Source organism: Microcebus murinus, chromosome 2 (assembly GCF_040939455.1).
Source record: "Microcebus murinus isolate Inina chromosome 2, M.murinus_Inina_mat1.0, whole genome shotgun sequence".
NCBI classification, from domain to species: domain Eukaryota; kingdom Metazoa; phylum Chordata; class Mammalia; order Primates; family Cheirogaleidae; genus Microcebus; species Microcebus murinus.
Genome location: NC_134105.1, coordinates 125,609,809 through 125,633,527, shown reverse-complemented (window position 1 = coordinate 125,633,527; position 23,719 = coordinate 125,609,809). Strand labels below are relative to the sequence as shown.

Sequence of the window (23,719 nt, the reverse complement as noted above, 5' to 3'; positions counted from 1 at the left end):
GCGTGAGGGAGAGAAGCTGCATCTTCGGTTACAGCCACCCCCTCTCCCTGGCCATTCCCCACCACCACCACACCTGCCCTGCATGAAAGCCGTCCCTGGTGCCAAAAAGGTTGGGGCACACTGTTCTAGAACATCCTGTCCTTATTTTATGAACACAATTTGTTTCAGCTATCTGAGGATTTTTTTTTTTTTTTTTTGAGACAGAGTCTCACTTTGCTGCCCAGGCTAGAGTGAGTGCCGTGGCGTCAGCCTAGCTCACAGCAACCTCAATCTCCTGGGCTCAAGAGATCCTCCTGCCTCAGCCTCCCGAGTAGCTGGGACTACAGGCATGTGCCACCATGTCCCGCTAATTTTTTGTATATATATTTTTAGTTGGTCAATTAATTTCTTTTTTATTTTTTTTTTGGTAGAGACGGGGTCTCACTCAGGTTGGTTTTGAAATCCTGACCTCGAGCGATCCACCTGCCTCGGCATCCCAGCGTGCAAGGATTATAGGCGTGAGCCACCATGCCCAGCCTGAGGATTTTAATTTTAATAGAGATTTTATTTCTTGTGATGTTTTCTTCTGTGCCATGCATTGTCATCCCCCCAAATTCCCCATTGTTTTTTCCTTTGGGTTTAATCTATTTCATATTGGTGACTTTCCTTAAATGCCTGGAGATGACTGGCCATTAGTTCATATATGGATGATGTGCTAAAAATCTGATGGGTAAGTCATTGTGCTGGGGTGGGGCTTTTGACTGGTGAATGTTACTGGGCGGGCATCAGGCAGCAAACCAACTTTTTTCAGTTTTATCATAGGAGGGTCCTCCAGTCTTCTTCCTGGGGGACAGGCTTATGGAGAAGTCTGGCTGGGTCCCTCCATTCAGGACACAGACCTTAACTTATTTTCAGTCTGTTGCCTCACTTTGGTGCTTTATTGCGCCTGGAGTCCTCAAGTTCAGGGCCTCTCTGGTTCAATTTCTTCATAGAATAAATGATCTCCTGAGGGTAAGGAGAAGGACTAGGAAGTAACCTGGGTCCACTAGGTAGGGGTGGGGACACCGGAGGTCCAACTGTTCCTCTAAGACTTGAAGTCAACTTCTCTGTTTTCATCCCAGTTGGGAAAGGCAAATCACATGCAGCTTCCTGCCTCTGAAAGGTGCCTAAGAATGGGTCTTGGGCCTGGTGTACTTCCTTACCAAGAGATAAGCCTCTTATGGTCTGTGCCAAGCTTATCTCCTGGCAAGAGACTATCTTGCTCTATTGCAGACTCAAGGTGTACTACTTTGTTCTGCTTAAGCTCCTTCATCAGTGGCCTTCAGACATGTCCCCAGCTTTCCATCCTTGAGAACCCATGGGGTGGAGAGGTGGTATGGGAGTAGGGGGCAGGGGAGGGTCCTTCCACTGCAGCATAAAGTGGGGAGCTTGCAGTCACAGCACCTGCATTGGTTACAGAGTGGACTCATTGGCCACTGGGGACCCACACATTGCAGGAGCTAGATCTAGTGCACTCTCTCTTCTCTTGCTGTAAGTAAATGCTGTGACCTGTGGAGCCTTGTGTGTGCGTTATCTGTTCTCAGTGACCTGGAATTGTGCACTGGTCTCTTCCCTGGGAGGTACTTATCTGCCTTTTGACCTTGGCTGCACAGCCTGGTCACCAAGTGAATGCTAAAACAATCTTCATGCTTCACAACTTTTTCTGTGGCAGCTAGTGCCTCCCCTTCTGAGATTTTCTGGAATTTTTTAGGGCATTGGCCTGTTTCTCCTCAGTACAGTTACGTGTCACTGAATAACAGGGATATATATGTTCTGAGAGATGATGATGTTGTTGTGTGAACATCAGAGTGTACTTACACAAACCTAGATGCTACAGCCATCTACACACCAGGGCTATAGGGTGTGGCCTGTTGCTCCTACTATAAACCTGTATAGCATGTTACTGTACTGAATACTGTGAGCAATTGTAACACCATGGTAAGTATTTGTGTTACTACATTATCTAGAGGTACAGTAAAAACATGGCATAAAATATAGAAAATGGAACACTTGGCACACTTATCATGAAGGGAGCCTGCAGGACTGGAAGTTGCTCTGGGTGAGTGAGTGGCAAGTGAAGGCCTGGGATATGACTGTACATTTTTTATATGACTAGCATTGAAGTAGGCTTGTTTATACCAATTGCCACAAACACATAAGTTGCACTACATTATGACATCACTAGGCGATAGGAATTTTCAGCTCCATTATAATCTTATGGGACCTCCATCGAATATGCCATCCATTGTTGACCAAAATGTCATGCAATGCAGACTGTGTTCACTGCTGGAGGCACTCACCATTGTAGCTCTCACCAATGTAAGTTTCACCATTCTTGGCTCTGCTCTGTCAATTCCCACCCTCTCATCTACCATTTTCATGTTTTGATTCAAGGTTACAGGTATTTAGTCTTTTTCCAAGATTCAATTTGTCAGTACTACTGTATCCTTAGGACCACCACAGCATCTGGCACTTAGTAGGCACTTAAATATGTTTTATGAGTTGAAGAATTTCTTAGATTCTGCTGCAATTTGGGGGTCAGTCTTTCCCTGAGAATTTAATGCTCATGGTTGTGTAAAGGTATAGTAGAGATGGCCAGCGGGAGCAACTAGAGGAATTCAGGTGGGATGATGGTGGTTACTACTTTTAATCTGTTGGACCAGAGATAACTGTCCTGAGCTCCATACATTTCCACCCTTGGAATGCTTTTATTGTTTTGCACCTCTAGTTCCATTCCCCTCCAAGCTTACATTTCCAGAAATGAACTATACCTATAGTTTATTGGCTATTCTTTGTGGCCCACTTGTGTGGGACTTTTCCATATGTGTTATTTTGCAAGGGTGATCAAAACTCTAGTCATTTGGGAGAAATGGCATTTGTCATGAATTAGAGGGAAGCAGCTCATCAATGCAGAAAAGTTATAATTTATCAGGGAACCCTTCCCTGACCCACTCCCACCCTTGTTGGGTCCTTTTTAAAGATATTCTCAAACTCTGTGTATGCTTCCTGTGCAGCATTTGTTACAATTTGCCATGCATTATTTTTCAAATTATTATTTTGAGACAGGATCTTGCTGTCACCTAGACTGGAGTACAGTGGCGTGATCACAGCTCACTGCAACCTTCAACTCCCAGGCTCAAGCAATCCTCCTGGCTCAGCCTCCTAAGTAGCTAGAACTACAGGTGAATGACACCACACGTGGCTACATTTTTGTTGTTGTTGTTCTTGTAGATATAAGGATCTCACTGTATTTCCCAGCTAGTCTCAAGCTCCTGGCCTGGGCATAAGCCACTGCACCTGGCCCCAGATTATTTTTTGATGACTCTTTCATTACATGTTAATCTCCATGACTCAGGGATCACATTTATCTTCTTTGCTATCTCTAAACACTCAGCACAGTGCTCAGAACAGAAAGTTGGTGTTCAATGGCTACCTATTGAATGAATGAGTGAACCTGTCAAAGCCCCGGCTGCTCAGATGTCTGTGTTGACATTTTTGTGCAGGGCAAATAAATAGCTCTTATGCACAGTTCACCTTATTCTACTGCCAATTATAAGCAGCACCCCGTGACCAAATAAGAAATCAGAAACCAGTGAATTTTACAGGGGCTCATTTTCTGATGTTAGCTAAAAAAGAGGAAAAATGAACACCTGACATGAAATTAATTTATAAATCAGTTTATTTACAGATTTTATCTTTTCTTAAAGTACAATTCAGTTAACAAATCTATTTACACAGGTATACATGGGAATTAAGCCCAGTTATTTTACAGATCATACTTACAAACCACACCCTTATATCTTCTGTGCAAATTGCACTGGATGTGACTATTGGCTGAAAATGGCCTGATGACCAGGCTATTTACACATACACAGTAAACGGGTTTAATTTTTCATGTCTGCACAGTACAGTACACACAAGGAGGCTAAGCCTCCCAGAGAATGCTTTGCAGTATGTTTACCAAGAAGGCTTTGCAAAGTCCAGAAGGAAAAGCTATTAAACATAGGTTAATTAAAATGACAGTACCTCCTTTATATCAGTTTACATTTTTCTTCACATTTTTATAATACAGACATTTTATTGAACTGCTGTACAACCAGTTTAAGATGATTTGTAAACATGTAAATTCCTACAATTTGCATTAAACTTCATTGTAGTTTCTATCATTTGCTCTTTGAATTAATGTTTTATTCACTAGTATTCTTAAGGTAGTAAAAGGAAGATGTAAGTTTGAATTTCTTACAGAAAAGTTATGAGTCTCTAATGCTGTGCTACAGAAATTCTTTTACAAGTACACACTTTATTCAAGTATTGCAAAAAGCTAAGGCCACTTTTTTCAAGACAAGAAAGTGAACAAAATTGTTTTTATCAATAGGCCACAACACTCTTATGAGTAATGAAATCTCTTTTGAAAGATAATTTCTCAGAGACCTGTAGTCACAGAAGGAATTTTCTTTCCTTTTAGGTAAAAGAAAAACAAATTACCTTCCTTATCAACTACTTTTAAGCTCTTCCCACTTTTCCCTAGAGTAAAAATTCCTGTTTAGACCTGAAGAGGGAATCTATACCCTGTACTTATTTAACCCAGAGTTAACTACCCTGGGTAGCACAAATTGTTTTGGACTCAGAAGTAAATCTGAAGCCTATATGTTGATGTTGGTTTACTACTAAATTCTGATAATGCCATTCTAAAAGATATTACTGCTGATGCAAAGATCTTTTTCTTAGAGGAATTATGAAGAAACAGTGAAAGAGGATGGGGGTGTGGGGAGAAGGAACAAAGATTAGGAAGAGGGAATATTTAGGGTCTTGGTTAAGAGGCAGGGCTTGATTTAAAAGATACCAATATGGAACAAGTGGCTGAGTTCCCATATTTATCATTCTTAATCCTAACGATAAACCCATTTCAATTAGATCCAAATAGTTATTGTAAAATGATAAGAAATCTGCTAATTACAGATTCCCTTTTTTCTTGCCATCAAACTGCAGACAATTATTTTTAGAAACGAGTAAGACTGACCTATTTCTGCCTCTCATCTGGAACCCAGGGTTCTTAAGATAGTAAAGACAGCTGGAGTATGTTAGGACAGCTACCACCTCAATCTTGGCAGCATTTCTTACCAGGGAACTCTAGACTTATGTCACTTTTTTTTCCCTTTTCTGGAATATAATGTCATAAAGAGTAAAAATAAACTTCTTATTAAAAATTGATTTTAGGTCCAAATAATGAAGGTGTAAAAAAACCAACAAACAAACAAACCTATATTCCTATAACATTTTGATATCCATTTATAAAAAATTTAAAGCAGCTGTAGAGTTCTAGTATCATAAAGACAATGTAATCCTACAAACAACCAAAGGATATAGACAAGATGTTTTCTGTCTTCCATATAACACACACTGAAAAGAAAAGCCTTCGCTTTTCCTTGGCCACATGAAAACAGTATTTCCACACTACTGGTTAATAACCCTAAGAAACCTTTGCTTCTCTTAGTCAATTTGCTCATTATGGCTACAAGACTACAGCTCAACATCAAAAGCCCAGAAGAAATGCTGGTAATACATCAGTCTGAGCATTTCCCAAGACTCAATCACATTTCAGTGCTTTCCTTATTTGTCAAGAGCTATCATACCAGTCATTGTGCAAAATGCAAATATTCCAATGATTATTTCACTAACTTTCTCATAATGACAAAATGAAACCAAAGAGGAATGGAAGTGTGCACAGTGAAACATTTAAGATGGAAAGGCAAATTTGGAGGAAAGATGCATAAATAAATAAATGTGCACACTTAAAGATTATACCATCTTTGGGGTTTTTCTAACATATTTTGAAGTATAACATACCAAGATATTTGTAAATATGTATCCAGTAGATGTCTTATATCATGCTTCTAATCAGGACCTTCAATATTAAGGCATTACATTCATGCCTAAGATTATCCACATTCTTCTAGATTACCTGAAGAAGGACAGGACTGATTAAGAGAAACCAGTCAAGAAGGCAGGGTACTGAGGTCCCAGGAGAGCATTATTTCGTATACTCAAATGTAGCAGCTGGAGTCTATTGATTTTTTTCCAGATACAGGTAATAGTTGTGAGAAGCAATGCTGTAAGAGAGACAGAATTAAATTTTTACAGTGTCTTTAAATCATTTTATCCCATTTCTGCTACTGCAGGTGATCTTGGAAAAGCCCACCTTTTTTTCACTGAATTAAACTGACTTCTTCGATATGTATATGAGTTTGTTAAAACTGTAGGTTTCCTGTGCATAGAAGCTTCAAGACGGAGGTTTAACTATTACAAGAAGAATCTTTTGCTTCTGAATAGGGACACACATTTTCAACTTAATAATTTATCTTAAAATAAATTAAAAAATGTTCCATAGCACAAAACAAGCACAAAAACAATAGACAGTATCTTTTTGTCTTTGGTGCACACACTCATTTCCTAAATCATTCAAGTAACAGCGTCTCTGACTTCCTGGGGAGAGATGGGAGTTGAAGGTTTGAAGGCCAAAATGAATTGTTTCCACTTTTGCCATGCCTGGATGCCTGAGATGGTCCTGAGTATCTGTGATTCTGGGAGCAGCTGGTAGAGGTTCAGAACGAGTAAGAAAAGTGCAGGGATAAACCAAGGGGTAGTAGAAGAACCAGCCCTGCATCCATCCTTTGAGCACAGTCTTCAGTAGGGGCATTTCTTTGTTTCCATGTCCATACAGAGAAAACTAAACATAATGCAAAAGTTTAAAATTCTTTAGATGGTGCTCAGAAAGCAAAGCTACCATTTGTTCCTGTTAACTTGACAGTCCACTTGGAGCTGCTCAATTGCAATAATGGGAAAAAACGGTCTTCAAAAAGAAACAAAGTCCAGAATGTGAAGTAGGCAGGCATTATTAAACTTGCCTATTTTAGAAGTGGTTATGGGTTTAATACTGTTTAGAGATTATAATGTCCATTTATGACTTTAATGGTACAGACCTGGATTACATTTCAAAGATGGTATGATGCATTATCTATACCTCTCTTGTCTGACTTCAGACTCAAAGAAGTGATACCCTAGTCTAAGCTCAGAGGAAGTCTGGTGTTTTCAGCCCTCATCTGAGACCTAGTAGGGGTGCTAACAAGAGGCACAGAAGTATACTGTGTCTCAACATCAGGAGTGCAACTCTGCCCACTGAAAATAACCAGTCAATCCTGTGGATAGTCTCTAAAGGCAAAGGCTGTAATACCAGATATACTGCACTGTCCCATGAACTCCAAACCAGCAATCTTTAAGAACAAGTGTAAGGTTTGGAAGCACTTTTGTTATGATGGAGAGGGGTGTATATCATGAGGCAGAAAGGCCCAGGACTCATATTAGCACTCAGTGTTGGATTTATTTGCAAGATGTCACACAAGTAGCATTCTCCCCTGCTTTTCACCGATCTGATTCAGAACATCAATAGTGTCTTTGATCAAACTCTCAAAGATCCCATCAGCTAGCTGCATCTTCACACACAACTCATCCTCATCATAGTTCACCCACTGTGCCTCCTCCTCATGGAGCTCTTGAACCTAGAATTTAGAAGACAACAAGGTTAGAAAATCCTTGTCACACAAACGCTAGGAAATTAATTATATTTGCTGACTTTGTAGTCTAATCCATGGAAATACAGCCCAAGGAAATAGCTGGAGAAAAAAAGGTAATTTATATGATGACATCAATACCCCTTTAAAAATTGCAACAAGTTTGAAAACACTCAATTGCCAAATAAAATTAAAATGGCTTCAAAACTACACTGAAATTTGACAATAGTCCAGTATTTCACAGATATTAAGAATCATGAGTATATTGTCTATGTCAACAAAAGGGAATATGTATAGGAATTCACGGGGAAGAAAAGAACACAAAATATTAGCTACAGGTGCTCCTTGTGATGAGCTATCTGATAAACTCATAGTAACATTAAAAATGTTTTAAGTCAAAAACACAGTTAACATACCTAATAACTTAGCAAATACCACAGCTTAGCACAACCTACTTTGCATGTGCTCAGAACACTTACATTAGCCTACAGTTGGGCAAATCATCTGCAACATAGTACACTGGAGGATATCAGCTGTTTACCCTCCATGATTACGAGGCTGACTGAGAGCTGGGCTCACTGCTATATCCCAGCATTGCGAGAGTATCATACCACTTTATCACTAGCCCAGGAAAACATCAAAATTCAAAATTCGAAGTACAGTTTCTACTGAATTTGTATCACTTTCCCAACATCATAAAGTTGAAAAATAATTAAGTCAAACCATGGTAAGTCAGAGATGTCTGTATATGGATTTACAATTATAAAATACACATATCCAAAGATACTATTGGATGTGATTCTGGAGTATTAAAAATAAATAACATTTAATATTTCTTAGGGTATTTTTGAAATGAAATATTGCTTATTTGAAAAAAAATTACTATTATATAATGTTGTTCTTTTTGAATTTTAGGATTTGGGGATTCCTAGGTAAATGAAAACTAAATTAGAAATAACTGTCCCAGACTTAATGCTGGTTTATAATAAATTTTTTAAAAACTACATCATAAAATAAACATATTAGATTTATTGTACATAATGACACTGTGAATGGGATGAAGGCCAGGTAGAGAAAGGAGACAGTGAGCCCTGATCTAGTCAGAAATTCAGCAAAATTAATGGAGTCACAGTGGTTTCTAACCAAAGGCCTAACTTGGCAAAAAAAAAAAGTCAAGTGACAAAAGCTTCTGGCTTACTCTGATCAGTTTCGTCTCGAAAAAGGCAGAAAAAGTGAAGAGGGAGGAGCCTGTACTCTGGTTCCTGTTATGAGGAAGTAAGAGGCTCTTGCGACAAAGAGACCATATCACCCTAAAGTTTGAGGGAGAGAGAGGGGAAGAAAAGCATTGTCCAACATATGCCCTAGGCTGGGGTGACAAATATGACAAGGTGACTGCCACATTCTTTCTCTGAGGAAGGTTGTTTGAAGGACCTCAATATTCATTCCTCTGGTCTCTAATATGCCACCAAAAATGGTTCTATGGCCAAATAGATTTAGAGAACTCCCTCTGGGAGATATACAATGTACATCAGCCTATTAGAGAGAAGTCCACCCATAAAGAAACTTGTTTAGGCTGGGTGCAGTGGCTCACACCTGCAATCCTAACACTTTGGGAGGCTAAGAGGGGAGGATCACTTGAGACCACAAGTTCCAGATCAACCTGGACAACATAGTGAGACCCTGTATGTACGAAAAATTTTTTAAATTAACCAAGCAAGATGGCACATGCCTGTAGTCCCAGCTACTCATGAGGCTGAGACCGGAGGATTGCTTAAGTCCAGGAGTTTGAGGTTATAGTGAGCTATGGTCACACTAGTGCACTCCAGCCTGGGAGACAGAGATCTCTGTAATAAACAAACAAAACAAAATTTGTTTAACTCAGAGTTTCCTATATTTATTTGACCATACAACCATGTTGTGAGAGTATATACTTATCAACCTACCAAAGAATTGGTGCTCCTCTCTTACGAAGGATGCTATAAGAAACAGCCTAATGTAACAAACTGGTGCTGAGGGATAACTATATTCCAGGTGTGTCTGCACAAAAGATTTTACACCTCCAGTGAATTTGTTCAAAGCTGCACAGCTGGTCGGGAGTGGTGGCTCACACCTGTAATCCTAACACTCTGGGAGGTCGAGGCGGGTGGATCGCTTGAGGTCAGGAGTTTGAGAACAGCCTGAGCAAGAGTGAGACCCTATCGCTACTAAAAAATAAAAAGAAATTAGTTGGGGAATTAAAAATATAAAAAATTAGCCGGGCATGGTGGCACAAGCCTATAGTCCCAGTTACTCAGGAGGTTGAGGCAGGAGAATCACTTGAGCCCAGGAGTTTGAAGTTGCTGTAATCTAAGCTGACGCCATGGCACTCTAGCCTGGGCAACAGAGAGAGATTCTGTCTCAATAAAAAAGAAAAACAGTTGCACAGCTTTCCATTTTATAGGCAAGTTCTCTTAGCCTTTAATATTAAATGTGTTCTTTGAGCAATTTCCTCCCCAGTACAACATTTAGGAAACACTGTCCTAAGGAAATCTTTTTCATGCTTGCAATAGAAATAAATGCTTACAACGTTTATTCCTCATCTCTCTCAGTGTAACCTCAATGCAGCCCACACTGAAATATAAGATTTCGGTATTGGCAAAAGCTTTGCTCCTCCTTCAGAACAGGAACTATTTCTCTCTCAGTCACTCACTGAGAACTAACATGATGTTTTTTACTTTGGCCATCAGAAAGCCCCAAGCATAATTCGGAACTTCAACTATAGCAACTGAGGAATCTCATAGCCTATAAATCTGCCTGTTTCTTCCTTCTGATCTTTAGAGTCTATTACACATTTCCCCCGCTCCTGAAGACATACTTGTTTCTCTATAAATTAATACATATGATATAGAAACAATTAAATCACATTTAAAGCTGAGACTAACAATAACATCCTTTTTTTTCTTTCTTTTTTCTTTTTTTAACAGGCATTAGGCTGGTGGAATAGAGAAATGTGGTAGATAGAATGTGGCCTGATTTCAGCAAGCAGATGCCAGGGTCTTGTACCACAGCCTTGTGAACAAGATGGAGAAATAGAGACAGGTCAGTGGGGTAGATTCGTACTTTTTTTTTAAGACAGAGTCTTGCTCTGTCACCCAGGCTAGAGTGCAGTGGCGTCATCATAGCTCACTGCAACCTCAAACTCCTGGGCCCAAGCGATCCTCCTGCCTCGGCCTCCCGAGTAGCTGGGAATACAGAAGCATGCCACCATGCCCAGCTAATTTTTTCTATTTTTGGTAGTGATGGGTGTCTCACTCTTGCTTATGCTGGTCTTAAACTCCTGAGCTCAAGGAATCCTCCCGCGTTGGCCTCCCTAAGTGCTAGGATTACAGGCGTGAGCCACCATGCCCGGCCCAGATTTGTACTTTTTTGATTAAAGGACAGCTATCAATCAACCTGGAAGAAAGTTTCTGCCCGGAAGACTCAGGAGGCTTTACCTCTGTGCTCGTATTCCACCTTCTTCATATTCCATTTAGCAATTACCGTGCTGAATTACATTATGTGTATCTGTTCTCCCACCAGGCTGTGAGTTCCTGAAGGGTTATTTCTTTTTATTTATAATTCCCCAGTGACTAGGATAGCGCAAATAGAAGGTACTGAAAGGTTGCCTTTGACTCTGTCTAGTTCACTGTTTTTGGCAATGACCTAGATGAAGGAAGGTACAACAATTTTAGAGATGACATGAAGCTGGGAAATATAATAACATGTTCAAAGAAAGAACCCCAAAATGTGTTGGTAGCCTGAAATGATGGGCTAAATTTAACAAGATGAAGGAATAAAATAAGATCCTACAACAAGATGCAAAAAATCACTACAGAAATAGAGGCTGGGATTTTGGTCTTGGGGTTCGCTAAGCTCCTGTATGATATAGCTAAAAATAAACAAAAGAAATGTAATCATAAACTGCACTAATCAAAATATACTATCTAGAAAAAAGGAAGCTGTCTGACTATACTAATTAAACAATTTGTGAAATACTGTTTGGCCAATTCAGAGCACTGTATTTAAGGAGAAACACTGACAGTTGATATTAAAGGGGCTCAAAACCACATCAGAAAATAGGAGAGAATTCCAATACTTAAAAGGTAGAAAAGACTCAAGTGAAACATAATAGCTGCTTCAAAAGGGTATAGGAAGAATTCAAATTGTTATGTAAAGCCCCAAAGCTATAGAATCAAACTGTAATTAATTATGTGAAAATCAATCTAGGCTTAATATGAGAAGGAACTTATAGATAAGAGAAACTCAGGAGCTTTCAAGTATCTTATCAGATCATAGGTTGTAAAGGAGATTCAATCATTAGCTAGATGGTTTCACTATAGGACTTGTCATTTTATGTGCAATTCTATCTATAGTAAAGAGATTTTCAAAGGCCACTGTACAGAAAGAACATACAAAAGTAGGTCTAATTACTTGTTACTCCTTCCATATCATATATACTTTGAGAACATACTGCCAAAAATAGCTTTTCTTAGCTAACCTAAGAAGTAAATTAATCAATGTCTTTGTGAAGAGATAAAGAAACAGTGAATGAGGACTAGAGCTGAAAGATTTTTCTTCATTTTTGGCTAACATAGGCCTTATGTCTAAAAAAATAGTCTTTGTATTTATTCACCTAAAATAATGCCTAAAACACATCTATAGTTAGACTGATTAGTGACCTTCCTAGCCCAAGCAATAGCTAAAATATACATTTTCTTAATCTAGAAGAGCCAACTGGTTATTATGAAATGTTTAGTATAATAATTTATCATGTTATATCTGTTTTAAAAGGCAATTAAGATTCAGATTGAGACTGGGTGTGGTGACTCAGGCCTGAATTCCTAGCACTCTGGGGGGCCAAGGCAGGAGGATGGTTTGAGCTCAGGAGTTCGAGACCATTCTGAGCAAGAGCGAGACTCCGTCTCTACTAAAAATAGAAAGAAATTATTTGGCCAACTAAAAATATATAGAAAAAATTAGCAAGGCGTGGTGGCACATTCCTGTAGTTACAGCTACTCAGGAGGCTGAGGCAGGAGGATCACTTGAGCCCAGGAGTTGGAGGTTGCTGTGAGCTCGGCTGACTCCAAGGCACTCTAGCCCGGGCAGTAAATGTGATACACCACATTAACAAAATGAAGGATAAAAATCATATTATTATTTTGATAAATGTAGAAAAAGCTTTGACAAAATTCAACACCCTTTCATGATAAAAACTCTCAACAGATTAGAGACAGAGGAGATGTACTTCAACACAATAAAGGCCATGTGTGACAAACCCACAGCTAACATCATTCTCAACAATGAACAGCTGAAAGCTTTTCCTCTAAGATCAGAGATAAGACAAGGAAACTCACACTCACTACTTTTCAACATAGTACTGGAAGTCCTAGCCAAGGCAATTAGGCTAGAGAAAGAAATAAAACACATTGTAGGCCGGGCGTGGTGGCTCACGCCTGTAATCCTAGCACTTTGGGAGGCCGAGGCGGGTGGATTGCTCAAGGTCAGGAGTTCAAAACCAGCCTGAGCGAGACCCCGTCTCTACCAAAAATAGAAATAAATTAATTGACCAACTAAAAATACATATACAAAAAAAAAAAAAAAATTAATTAGCCGGGCATGGTGGCGCATGCCTGTAGTCCCAGCTACTCGGGAGGCTGAGGCAGTAGGATCACTGAGTCCCGGAGATTGAGGTTGCTGTGAGCCAGGCTGACACCACGGCACTCACTCTAGCCTGGGCAACAAAGTGAGACTCTGTCTCAAAAAAAAAAAAAAAAAAAAACACATTGTAAATAGGAAAGAAAGATGTGAAATTGTCTCCATTTGCTGATGACATGATCTTACACATAGAAAATCCGAAAGATTCCACCAAAAACTATTAGAACTGATAAATGAACTCAGTAAAGTTACAGGGTACAAAATCAACATACAAAAATCAGTAGCATTTCTATATAGTAATAACAAACTATCCAAAAAGGAAATTAAGAAACAATCCCTTTTACAATAGCAACAAAAATAATTAAAATACTTAGATATAAATTTAACCAAGGAGGTGAAAGATCTATATACTGAAAACTTAAAACACTGATGAAAGAAATTCAAGAAAACACAAATAAATGAAAAGGTATCCTATGTTCATAGATTGGAAGAATTAATATTGTGAAAATGTTCATACTATCCAAAGTGATCTACAGATTTAATGCCATCCTTATCAAAATTCTAATATTGGCTGAGTGTGGTGGCTCATGCCTATAATCCTAGCACTTTGGGAGGCTAAGACAGGAGGATTGTTTCAGGCCAAGAGTTTGAGACCAGCCTGAGTAAGAATGAGACCCCCCTCTACAAAAAATAGAAAAATTAGCTGGGCATTGTGGCATGCACCTGTATTCCCAGCTACTCAGGAGACTGAGGCAATTGGATTGCTTGAGCCCAGGAGTTTGAGGTTGCAGTGAGCTATGATAAGGCCATTGCACTCCAGCCTGGATGATACAGTGAGACCCTGTTCAAAAAAAAAAAAAATCCAATATCATTTTTCACAGAAATAGAATAATCCTTACATTTGTATGGAACTACAAAAGGCCCCAAACAACCAAAACAATATTGAACAAAAAGAACAAAGTTGGAGGCATCACACTACCTGATTTTAAGATCTATTATAAACAAATGTAATACAACTAGCATGGTACTGGCATAAAAACAGACATATCAACCAATGGAATAAAATAGAAAGCCCAGAAATAAATCCATACAATTATGGTCAATAGATCTTTGACAAAGGTGCCAAGAACACAGATTGGGGAAAGGACAGTCTCTTCAATAAACAGTGCTGGGAAAACTGGCTATTCACAGGCAGAAGAATGAAATTGGATCCTTATCTTATACCATATACAAAAATCAACTCAAAATTGATTAACGACTTAAACATAAGACCTGACACTGTACAACTGCAAGAGAAAAATAGAGAAAAAGCTCTATAACATTGGTCCAAGCAGCGATTTTTTTTTATATGACCCTGAAAGCACAGACAACAAAAGCAAAAGTAGACAAATGGGATGCCATCAAACTAAAAAGTTCTGCACAGTAAAAGAAGCAATTAACAAAGTGAAGAGAGAGCCAACAGAATGGGAGGAAATATCAGCAAACTATACATCTGATAAAGAATTAATACCCAAAATATATAAGGAATTCAACTCAACAGCAAAAAATAACCTGATTAAATGGGCAAAGGACCTGAACAGATGTTTCTCAAAAAAAGCCACACAAACGGCCAACAGGCACAAGAAGAAAAATCCTCAGCATCACTAATCATTAGAGAAATACAAATTAAAATCACATACCACCTCATATCTGTTGGATTGGCTTTTATATAAAAGATGAAAGATAAGTGTTGGCAAGAATACAGAGAAAAGAGAAGCCTTGTTGGTGGGAATGTAAATTAGCACGGCCACAGTAGAAATGATATGGAGGCTTTTCAAAAAACTAAAAAAACAGAACTATGATAAGATCTAGTAATCCCACTTCTGAATATAGATCTAAAGGTGCTGAAATCAATATGTTGAAGGGATATCTGCACTCCCATGTTCACTGCAGCATTATTCACAATAGCCAAGATATAGAATCAACTTAAATGTCCATCAACAAATGAATGGATACAGAAAACGTATATTATATATACAATGGAATACTAAAAATAAGGATATCCTGTCATTTACAATAACATGAATGAAACTGGAGGACATTATGCTAAGTGAAATAAGCCAGGAACACAAAGAAAAATACTGCATGATTTGATTTATATGTGGAATCTGAAAAATTTGAACTCATAGAAGAAGAGAGTAGAATGATGGTTACCAGAGGCTAGGGGTGTGGAGAGGGAGGAAATATAGAGTTGTTGATCAAAGAGTAAAAGTTTTCAGATAGATAGGAGGAATAAGTTTTGAGATCTGTTGCACAACAGAGTGATTATAATCAATTATAATGTATATTTCAAGATAACTAAGAGTAAAATTTCAAATGTCTCATTGCATAAAAAATGATAGGTAAGCAAGGTGATAGATAACTGGCTTCGTTTAATCATTCCAAATTGTATACATATATTAAAACATCAGGCCGGGCGAGGTGGCTCACACCTGAAATCCTAGCACTCTGGGAGGCCAAGGTGGGCGGATTGCTCAAGGTCAGGAGTTCGAAACCACCCTGAGCAAGAGCGAGACCCCGTCTCTACTATAAATAGAAACAAATTAATTGGCCAACTAATATATATAGAAAAAATTAGCCGGGCATGGTAGTGCATGCCTGTAGTCCCAGCTACTTGGGAGGCTGAGGCAGGAGGATTGCTTGAGCCCAGGAGTTTGAGGTTGCTGTGAGCTAGGCTAACGCCATGGCACTCACTCTAGCCTGGGCAACAAAGCGAGACTCTGTCTCAAAAAAAACCAAAAAACAAACAAAACAAAACAAAACAAAAAACATCACACTGTACTCCATAAATGTATACAATAATTACCTGTCAATTAAAAATAATATTAATTTTTTAAAATATTAACTTTGAGGCCAACCTCTCCACTGTGTGGACCCCATCCCATCTACTCAGGGATACTGCTGTCCTCTCTCCCCTGCATCATACATTTTCTCTATTGAATCTTTCCAATTAGCATACAAACTGCATAGTTCTTCTAAGATAAAATAACACTCTTGTTACCACTTTGAAGTGTCCATTTTTAGTCTCCCTAATCTCTTTCTCTTACGGAACCCGCTCCAATTAAGCTTTTGTCTCATCCATACTACCAAAACCACCTGTATTAAGATTAACAATGACCTCCACTTTGCTAAATCCAAAGGTAAATTCTCAGTTCCTATCTTAAGTGACCCATTAGTAGCACTGGACACAGTTTATCTCTCGCTTTTCCCTGAAACACTTTTACATGGCTTTCTTCTATCTCACTGGCTGCTCTTTCTCAGTTTCCTTTGTTAGTTCCTCCTCACCTACTTAACCTTTGAAACACTGGAATGCTCCAGTAATCAGTGCATGGACCTCGTCTCTGTTCAGCTACACTTTCTTAGCCTCATGGCTTTAACTATCATCTACATGTTCACCACTCCCCAAATCATATCTATAGCCTAGCACTCGTGCTTAAACTCCAGACTCATATATTCTACTCATGTCCTTGCTCCCAAGAGATTAATCAAGATGGCGGACGAGAAACACAGCCAGACAGAGCGTCTCAGCAGAAAACACAGATTCTAGGAGAAATCAAAAGAAAGAAGAAGACGAGCATACATCGGACTAGGGTCGGAAGGAGGGGTACGTGAGACCACGGGAGACTACACGGGAGGAGGTTGCGGAGGGAACTGGAAGCAGAGACCTCCGTAGCAGCCTGGAGACCAGCGGCAAGGGTAGGTGTTGCGATTACCTTCACCTCCCTTGCATCTCGGACTGCTGGTGGGCTCCCCAGCGGGTGGGAGAGACCTGCAGACACCAGCCCAGAGATGGCCACTGCCAGCGACCACTAAGCCTGTAGCGGACGCGGCACCAGGCTCCCAACTCCCGCGGGCACCTCTGTGTGCACAGAGCCGAGCGCAGCAGGCACCATATTGCCTCCTTCTTCCCTCCCCCATCCCTATCTGGGGCTACCGAGAGAGACAATATAGTCACCAGTTAGAGGCACCTCCAGGGAACGGGACCTTCCCTTCTGGGGCCCTACAGCTGACTAAGGGGAAATCAGTGTGTGAGCTTCCTACTCGCCAGCCCTCCCAGACGCTGCTGGCATGGTGATCCTAGGAGAACGGGGTAGACCCTGAGGCTGAGAGACATCGACCAGCTTGGGCTCCCGTGGGTGAATTGGGACTGGCACTCCTCTCCCTGGTGGGGTCAGGGATTGAACTCTGGGGCCCAGAGGTCAGACCTGCAGACCAGATCCCCTGCACCCAGGCCTCGCATTGCCCGGGGCACAGAAGGGATATCTGTGAACAGCTTACTGAGGTGTGTGTGCGTTGAGGGACAGATCAGCATCCTAGAGGGCAACCCTCCTCCAAAAGGGGAGCCGTGCACCCAGCCCAGGCGGCGATCCTATACAGGGAACCTCACAGCCAGCATCACAGCAAGGGGAGACCCGGAGGTGTGAGGTCTGGCCTGCTGGGAGAGGCCCAGGAGTAGCCGCAGAGTTGGGGAGGGTGGAAAGGAGTGAGGCCTGCTCTAGACTGCGGTTCTCAGACAGCCCCACCACACATGTAGACTTTCTGACTGAGCGGGGCCATTCCAGCCCTTCCCTGAAAGCTTTTCCTGGAAGCAGAGAACAGAACTTTGACCCCTGCTAACAGCATTGGTGGTGCCTGAGGGCAGGCTTACCCAACCCAGCTCCGCCCAGACTCACTCCCAGACCAGCCCTCACTGATGGGGAGAAAAGGACACACCCGAAGTCCCAGGGCCCCAATGACCACCAGAGGCACTAGAGTGCCTCTTCCGAGGAATAAGAGCGGGTTACAGGACACAAAAACAACAGTGTAGCCTGTTCCTCCAAGCAAGCGCCACCTACTGACAGGGAGGACATTCTGCACACCCTTTTCACGGCACCTACTGACTCATCATACAGCGTGTGGTCGAGTCTCACCCACAAACACCACCTACCGGCTTAGAGACTAAACGAGGCGTGTCAATACCCAAACAAAAACCTAAAGGAAAGAAGCAACAACTGATCCAGATGGCAAGAAATCAGCGAAGGAACTCTGGAAATATTAAACTCAAACAGAAAGCACACCCCCAAAGAGTAATAAAGCCCCTTAGAAATGGACACCAACCAAAATCGGACCACTAAAATGACAGAAGAAGAATTTCGAGCATGGATCGTAAGAAAATTCAACGAGTTGCAAGAAAAATTGGATAATCAACACAAAGAAAACGCAAAAAGACTCCAAGGCCTGGAACAAAACTTCACTAAAGAAATGGAAAAAATGAAGAAAAGTCTAACCAAACTCCTGGAAGTGAAGACACAGTTGAAAGCCTCAAGAACAGGGTAGATAAAACAGAAGAAAGAATCTCAGAGATTGAAGATAACACCTTCCAATTAAATAAATCAGTCCCAGGCCTTGGTAAAAATCTCAATATACAAGTTTAAGAAGCTCAGAGGACCCCTGGGAGATTCAATGCAAACAGGAAGACGTCACAACATGCAGTCATCAGACTGACCAAAATATCAACTAAAGAGGCCCTTCTACGAGCTGTAAGGTGAAAGAAGCAAGTTATATACAAAGGAAAGCCAATCCGAATAACACCAGACTTCTCTACTGAAACAAGGAGAGACTGGGGCCCCATTCTCACTCTTCTGAAACAGAATAATGCCCAGCCTAGAATCTTATTCCCTGCAAAACTAAGTTTTGAATACAAAGGAGAAACCAAGACATTCTCAAATAAGCAAAGACTGAAGGAATTCACCAAGACCAGCCCTACAAGAAGTACTCAAAACAGTGTTACCCATGGATCAGCACAATAAACATTTACGAATATAAACCTACTCAAAAGCTAAAGACCAAAGCCCAGAAACCACAATGGCTCAAGAGAGAAAACAAAGCAACAAAGTTCAACCCAACACAATGAACAGAAATGTGCCCCCCTATCAGTTATCTCAATAAATGTGAATGGTTTGAACTCCCCACTCAAGAGATATAGCCTGGCCAAATGGATAAAAAAATACAAGCCAAGTGTCTGCTGCCTTCAGGAAACACATCTAACCTGCAAGGATGCAGTTAGACTAAAGGTGAAGGGGTGGAGAACAAGATTTCAAGGAAACGGAAGCCAAAAGAAAGCTGGCGTGGCTGTGCTGATTACAGATATAACTTAGTTTTTCTTTTTTTTTCTTTTTTTTTATTTAAAATTTATTTAAAAATATTTACACTTTATTTCTTTTTTTTTCTTTTTCTCTTTACACAAAAGCATTTCTTAAACACAAGAAAATAACTTAGTTTTTAAATAAACACAAGTAATAAAAGACAAAAAAGGTCACTATATAATGGTGAAACGTACAGTTCAACAAGAAGACATAACAATTCTAAATATATATGCACCCAACCTTGGTGCACCCAGATTCATAAAGCAGATTCTACTTGATCTAAACAAATGGATAAACAATAACACTGTAATAGTTGGAGACTTTAACACCCCACTGACAGCACAGGATAGATCCTCCAAACAGAAAATCAACAAAGAAATAATGGACTTAAGCAGAACTCTAGAACAAAGGGGCCTCACTGACATTTACAGGACATTCTATCCCAAAATCACTGAATATATGTTCTTCTCATCAGCTCATGGGTCATTCTCTAAGATTGACCATATCCTAGAACACAAAGGACATCTCAAACAATTTAAAAAAATAGAAATTATACCATGTATCTTTTCAAACCACAATGGAATAAATGTAGAAATGAATCCTAACAGGAGTTCTCATTTCTACACAAAGTCATGGAATCTAAATAACCCTCTGCGGAATGACCACTTCCATAAATGAGGAAATCAAGATGGAAATCAAAAGATTCTTTGAACTAAATGACAAAGGAGACACAAGTTACCAAAACCTGTGGGACACAGCTAAAGCAGTCCTGAGAGGAAAGTTTATTTCCATAAATGCCTATATCCGAAAGTCTAAAAGATCACAAATAGATAACCTAACAAATTATCTCAAAGAGCTGGAAAAAGAAGAACAGACCAAACCCAAACCTAGCAGAAGTGAAATCATTAAGATCAAATCAGAACTAAATGAAACTGACAACAGGAAAACTATATGGAAGATTAATAAAACAAAAAGTTGGTTCTTTGAAAAAATAAACAAAATTTGCTAGACTAACGAAAAGCAGAAAAAAAATCTCTAATAAGCTCCATCAGGAACAATAAAGGAGAAATTATAATTGATGTCACGGAGATACAAGATATAATTTATGAATACTACAAAAACCTCTATGCACACAAACTGGAAAATGTGGAGGAAATGGACAATTTCTTAGAAACACACAGCCTTCCTAGGCTCAACCAGGAAGAAAGAGAATTCCTGAACAGACCAATATCAAGCACTGAAATTGAAACAGCAATAAAAAACCTTCCTAAAAAGAAAGGTCCTGGACCAGATGGTTTCACACCCGAATTTTACCACACCTACAAGGAAGAACTAGTGCCTCTCCTGCAGAAATTATTCCACAACATCAAGAAGGATGGAATCCTTCCCAACACATTTTATGAAGCGAACATAATTCTGATAACAAAACCAGGAAAGGATGCAACAAAAAAAGAAAACTACAGACTAATATCCCTTAGGAATATAGATGCAAAAATTCTCAACAAAATCCTACCCAATCGAATCCAGGTGCTTGTCAAGAAAATAATTCATCACAACCAAGTGGGCTTCATCCCAGGGATGGTTCAACATATGCAAATCTATAAATGTAATTCACCATATAAACAGAAGCAAAAACAAAGACCATATGATCCACTCAATAGATGCAGAAAAAGCATTTGACAAAATTCAACACCCTTTTATGATAAGAACACTCAACAAAATAGGCACAGATAGGGCTTACCTAAAAATGATACAAGCCATATATGACAAACCCACAGCCAATATCATACTGAATGGGGAAAAACTACTGAAAGCATTCCCACTTAGAACTGGAACAAGGTAAGGTTGCCCACTATTTCCACTTCTGTTCAACATAGTGCTGGAAGTCCTCGCTATAGCAATCAGAGAAGAGAGCGGAATAGAGGACGTCCAAATGGGAGCAGAAGAGATCAAACTCTCACTCTTTCTTGACGACATGATATTATACCGAGAAAACCCCAAGGATTCAACCAAGAGATTCCCTGAATTGATAAATGAATTTGGTAAAGTCTCAGGATACAAAATCAATACACAGAAATCAGAGGCATTCATATATGCCAACAACAGTACAAGTGAGAACCAAATCAAAGACTCAATTCCCTTCAAAATAGTAACAAAGAAAATAAAGTACTTGGAATATATTTAATTAAGGACGTAAAAGACCTCTTACAGGGAGAACTATGAAACACTGAAGAAGGAAATAGCAGAGGACTTAAACAGATGGAAGAATATACCATGCTCATGGGTCGGCAGAATCAACATTGTTAAAATGTCTATACTACCCAAAGTGACCTACAGTGTCAATGCATTCCCTATCAAAATACCATCATCATTTTTCACAGATATAGAAAAAATAATTTTACGCTTTGTATGGAACCAGAGAAGACCCCGTATAGCAAAATCAATCCTAGGCAATAAAAACAAAATAGGAGGTATCAATTTACCAGACTCCAAACTATACTACAAGACGATAGTCATTAAACAGCTTATGACTGGCACAAGAACAGGTACATTGACCAGTGGAGCAGAACAGAGAACCCAGATATAAAACCATCCTCATATAGCCAACTAATCTTCGACAAAGCAGATAAAAACATACACTGGGGAAAAGAATCCTTATTCAATAAATGGTGCTGGGAAAACTGGATAGCCACATGTAGAAGACTGAAAGGAGACCCACACCTTTCACCTGTCACAAAAATCAACTCACGCTGGGTAGGAGACTTGAACCTTAGGTGTGAAACTATTAGAATTCTAGAGGAAAATGTTGGAAATACCCTTCTAGACATTGGCCTAGCCAAAGAATTTATGAAGAAGCCCCCAAAGGTAATCACGACAGCAACAAAAATAAACAAATGGGACCTGATCAAATTAAAAAGCTTCTGCACAGCCAAAGAAACCGTCAAGAGGGGGAAATGGGCATTTATTGAAACCTTAAAATCTGTACCCCCATAATATGCCAAAATTAAAAAAAAATAAATAAATAAAAAAAAAAAGAAACCGTCAAGAAAACAAACAGACAACCCACAAAAATGGGAAAATAATTTTGCAAGCTACACATCTGATAAAGGGCTGATAATTACAATCTATTTAGAACTCAGGAAAATCAGCAAGGAAAAATAAAACAACCCCATCAAAAAATGGGCAAAGGACATGAACAGAAACTTTTCAAAAGAAGACAGAATAATGGCCAACAAACATACGAAAAAATGTTCAATATCTCTAATCATCAGGGAAATGCAAATCAAAACCACAATGAGATATCACTTAACTCCAATGAGAAAGGCCTTCATCAAAAAGTCCCCAAACAACAAATGCTGGCGTGGATGCAGAGAGAGAGGAACAGTCTTACACTGCTGGTGGGACTGCAAACTAGTTCAACCTCTGTGGAAAGCAATATGGAGATATCTCAAAGCGATACAAGTAGATCTACCATTTGATCCAGCAATTCCACTACTGGGCATCTATCCAAAAGATCAAAAGTCACTTTATGAAAAAGACACCTGCACTTGAATGTTTATAGCAGCACAATTCACAATTGCAAAGCTGTGAATTGTGCTGCTATATGGGCACTTGGGAAATAACCCAAGTGCCCATCAATTCATGAGTGGATTAATAAAATGTGGTATATGTATACCATGGAGTACTACTCAGCTTTAAGAAACAATGGTGATATAGCACCTCTTGTATATTCCTGGATACAGCTGGAACCCATTCTACTACGTGAAGTATCTCAAGAATGGAAAAACCAGCACCACATGTACTCACCAGCAAATTGGTATTAACGGATCAACACATAAGTGGACATATAGGAGTAACATTTATCGGGTGACAGGAGGGTGGGAGGGCGGAGGAGGGGATGGGTATATACAACCACAATGAGTAAGATGTGCAACGTTTGGGGGATGGACATGCTTGAAGCTCTTACTCGAGGGGGGAGGGTGGGAATGGGCAATATATGTAACCTTAATACTTGTACCCCCATAATAAGCTAAAATTAAAAAAAAAATGTCCTTGCTTCCACCTTTCCCACTCTTCCTTCAGTCTATTCTCAACACAGTGGCCAGAGTGATGCTGTTAAAATTTAAGTCAGATTATGTCATTTTCCTGCTCAAAACTTTGAATGTTTCACTAGGATTAAAAACTAAAGTCCTTAAGACCTATCGGACCCTTGTTGCAGTCTGTTTTGTGTTGCTATAGCAGAATACCTGAGACTGGGCAATTTATATAGTAAATAAATGTATTTCCTATAGTTCT

At 39.7% G+C, this 23,719-nt stretch overlaps 1 protein-coding gene across 11 annotated transcripts in view; it reads right to left on the bottom strand.

The window, feature by feature from the left end:
- Nucleotides 1-3,679: 3,679 nt before the first annotated feature.
- Nucleotides 3,680-23,719, bottom strand: part of CEP350 (centrosomal protein 350) — a 192,455-nt gene continuing 172,415 nt past the window's right edge. For all 11 annotated transcript variants that reach the window (XM_076000426.1, XM_076000425.1, XM_076000432.1 and 8 more), the window contains one exon: nt 3,680-7,574. In XM_076000426.1, the coding sequence (XP_075856541.1) occupies nt 7,410-7,574 (165 nt within the window). In that variant the 3' untranslated portion in view covers nt 3,680-7,409. The remainder of the gene's footprint in view (nt 7,575-23,719) is intronic.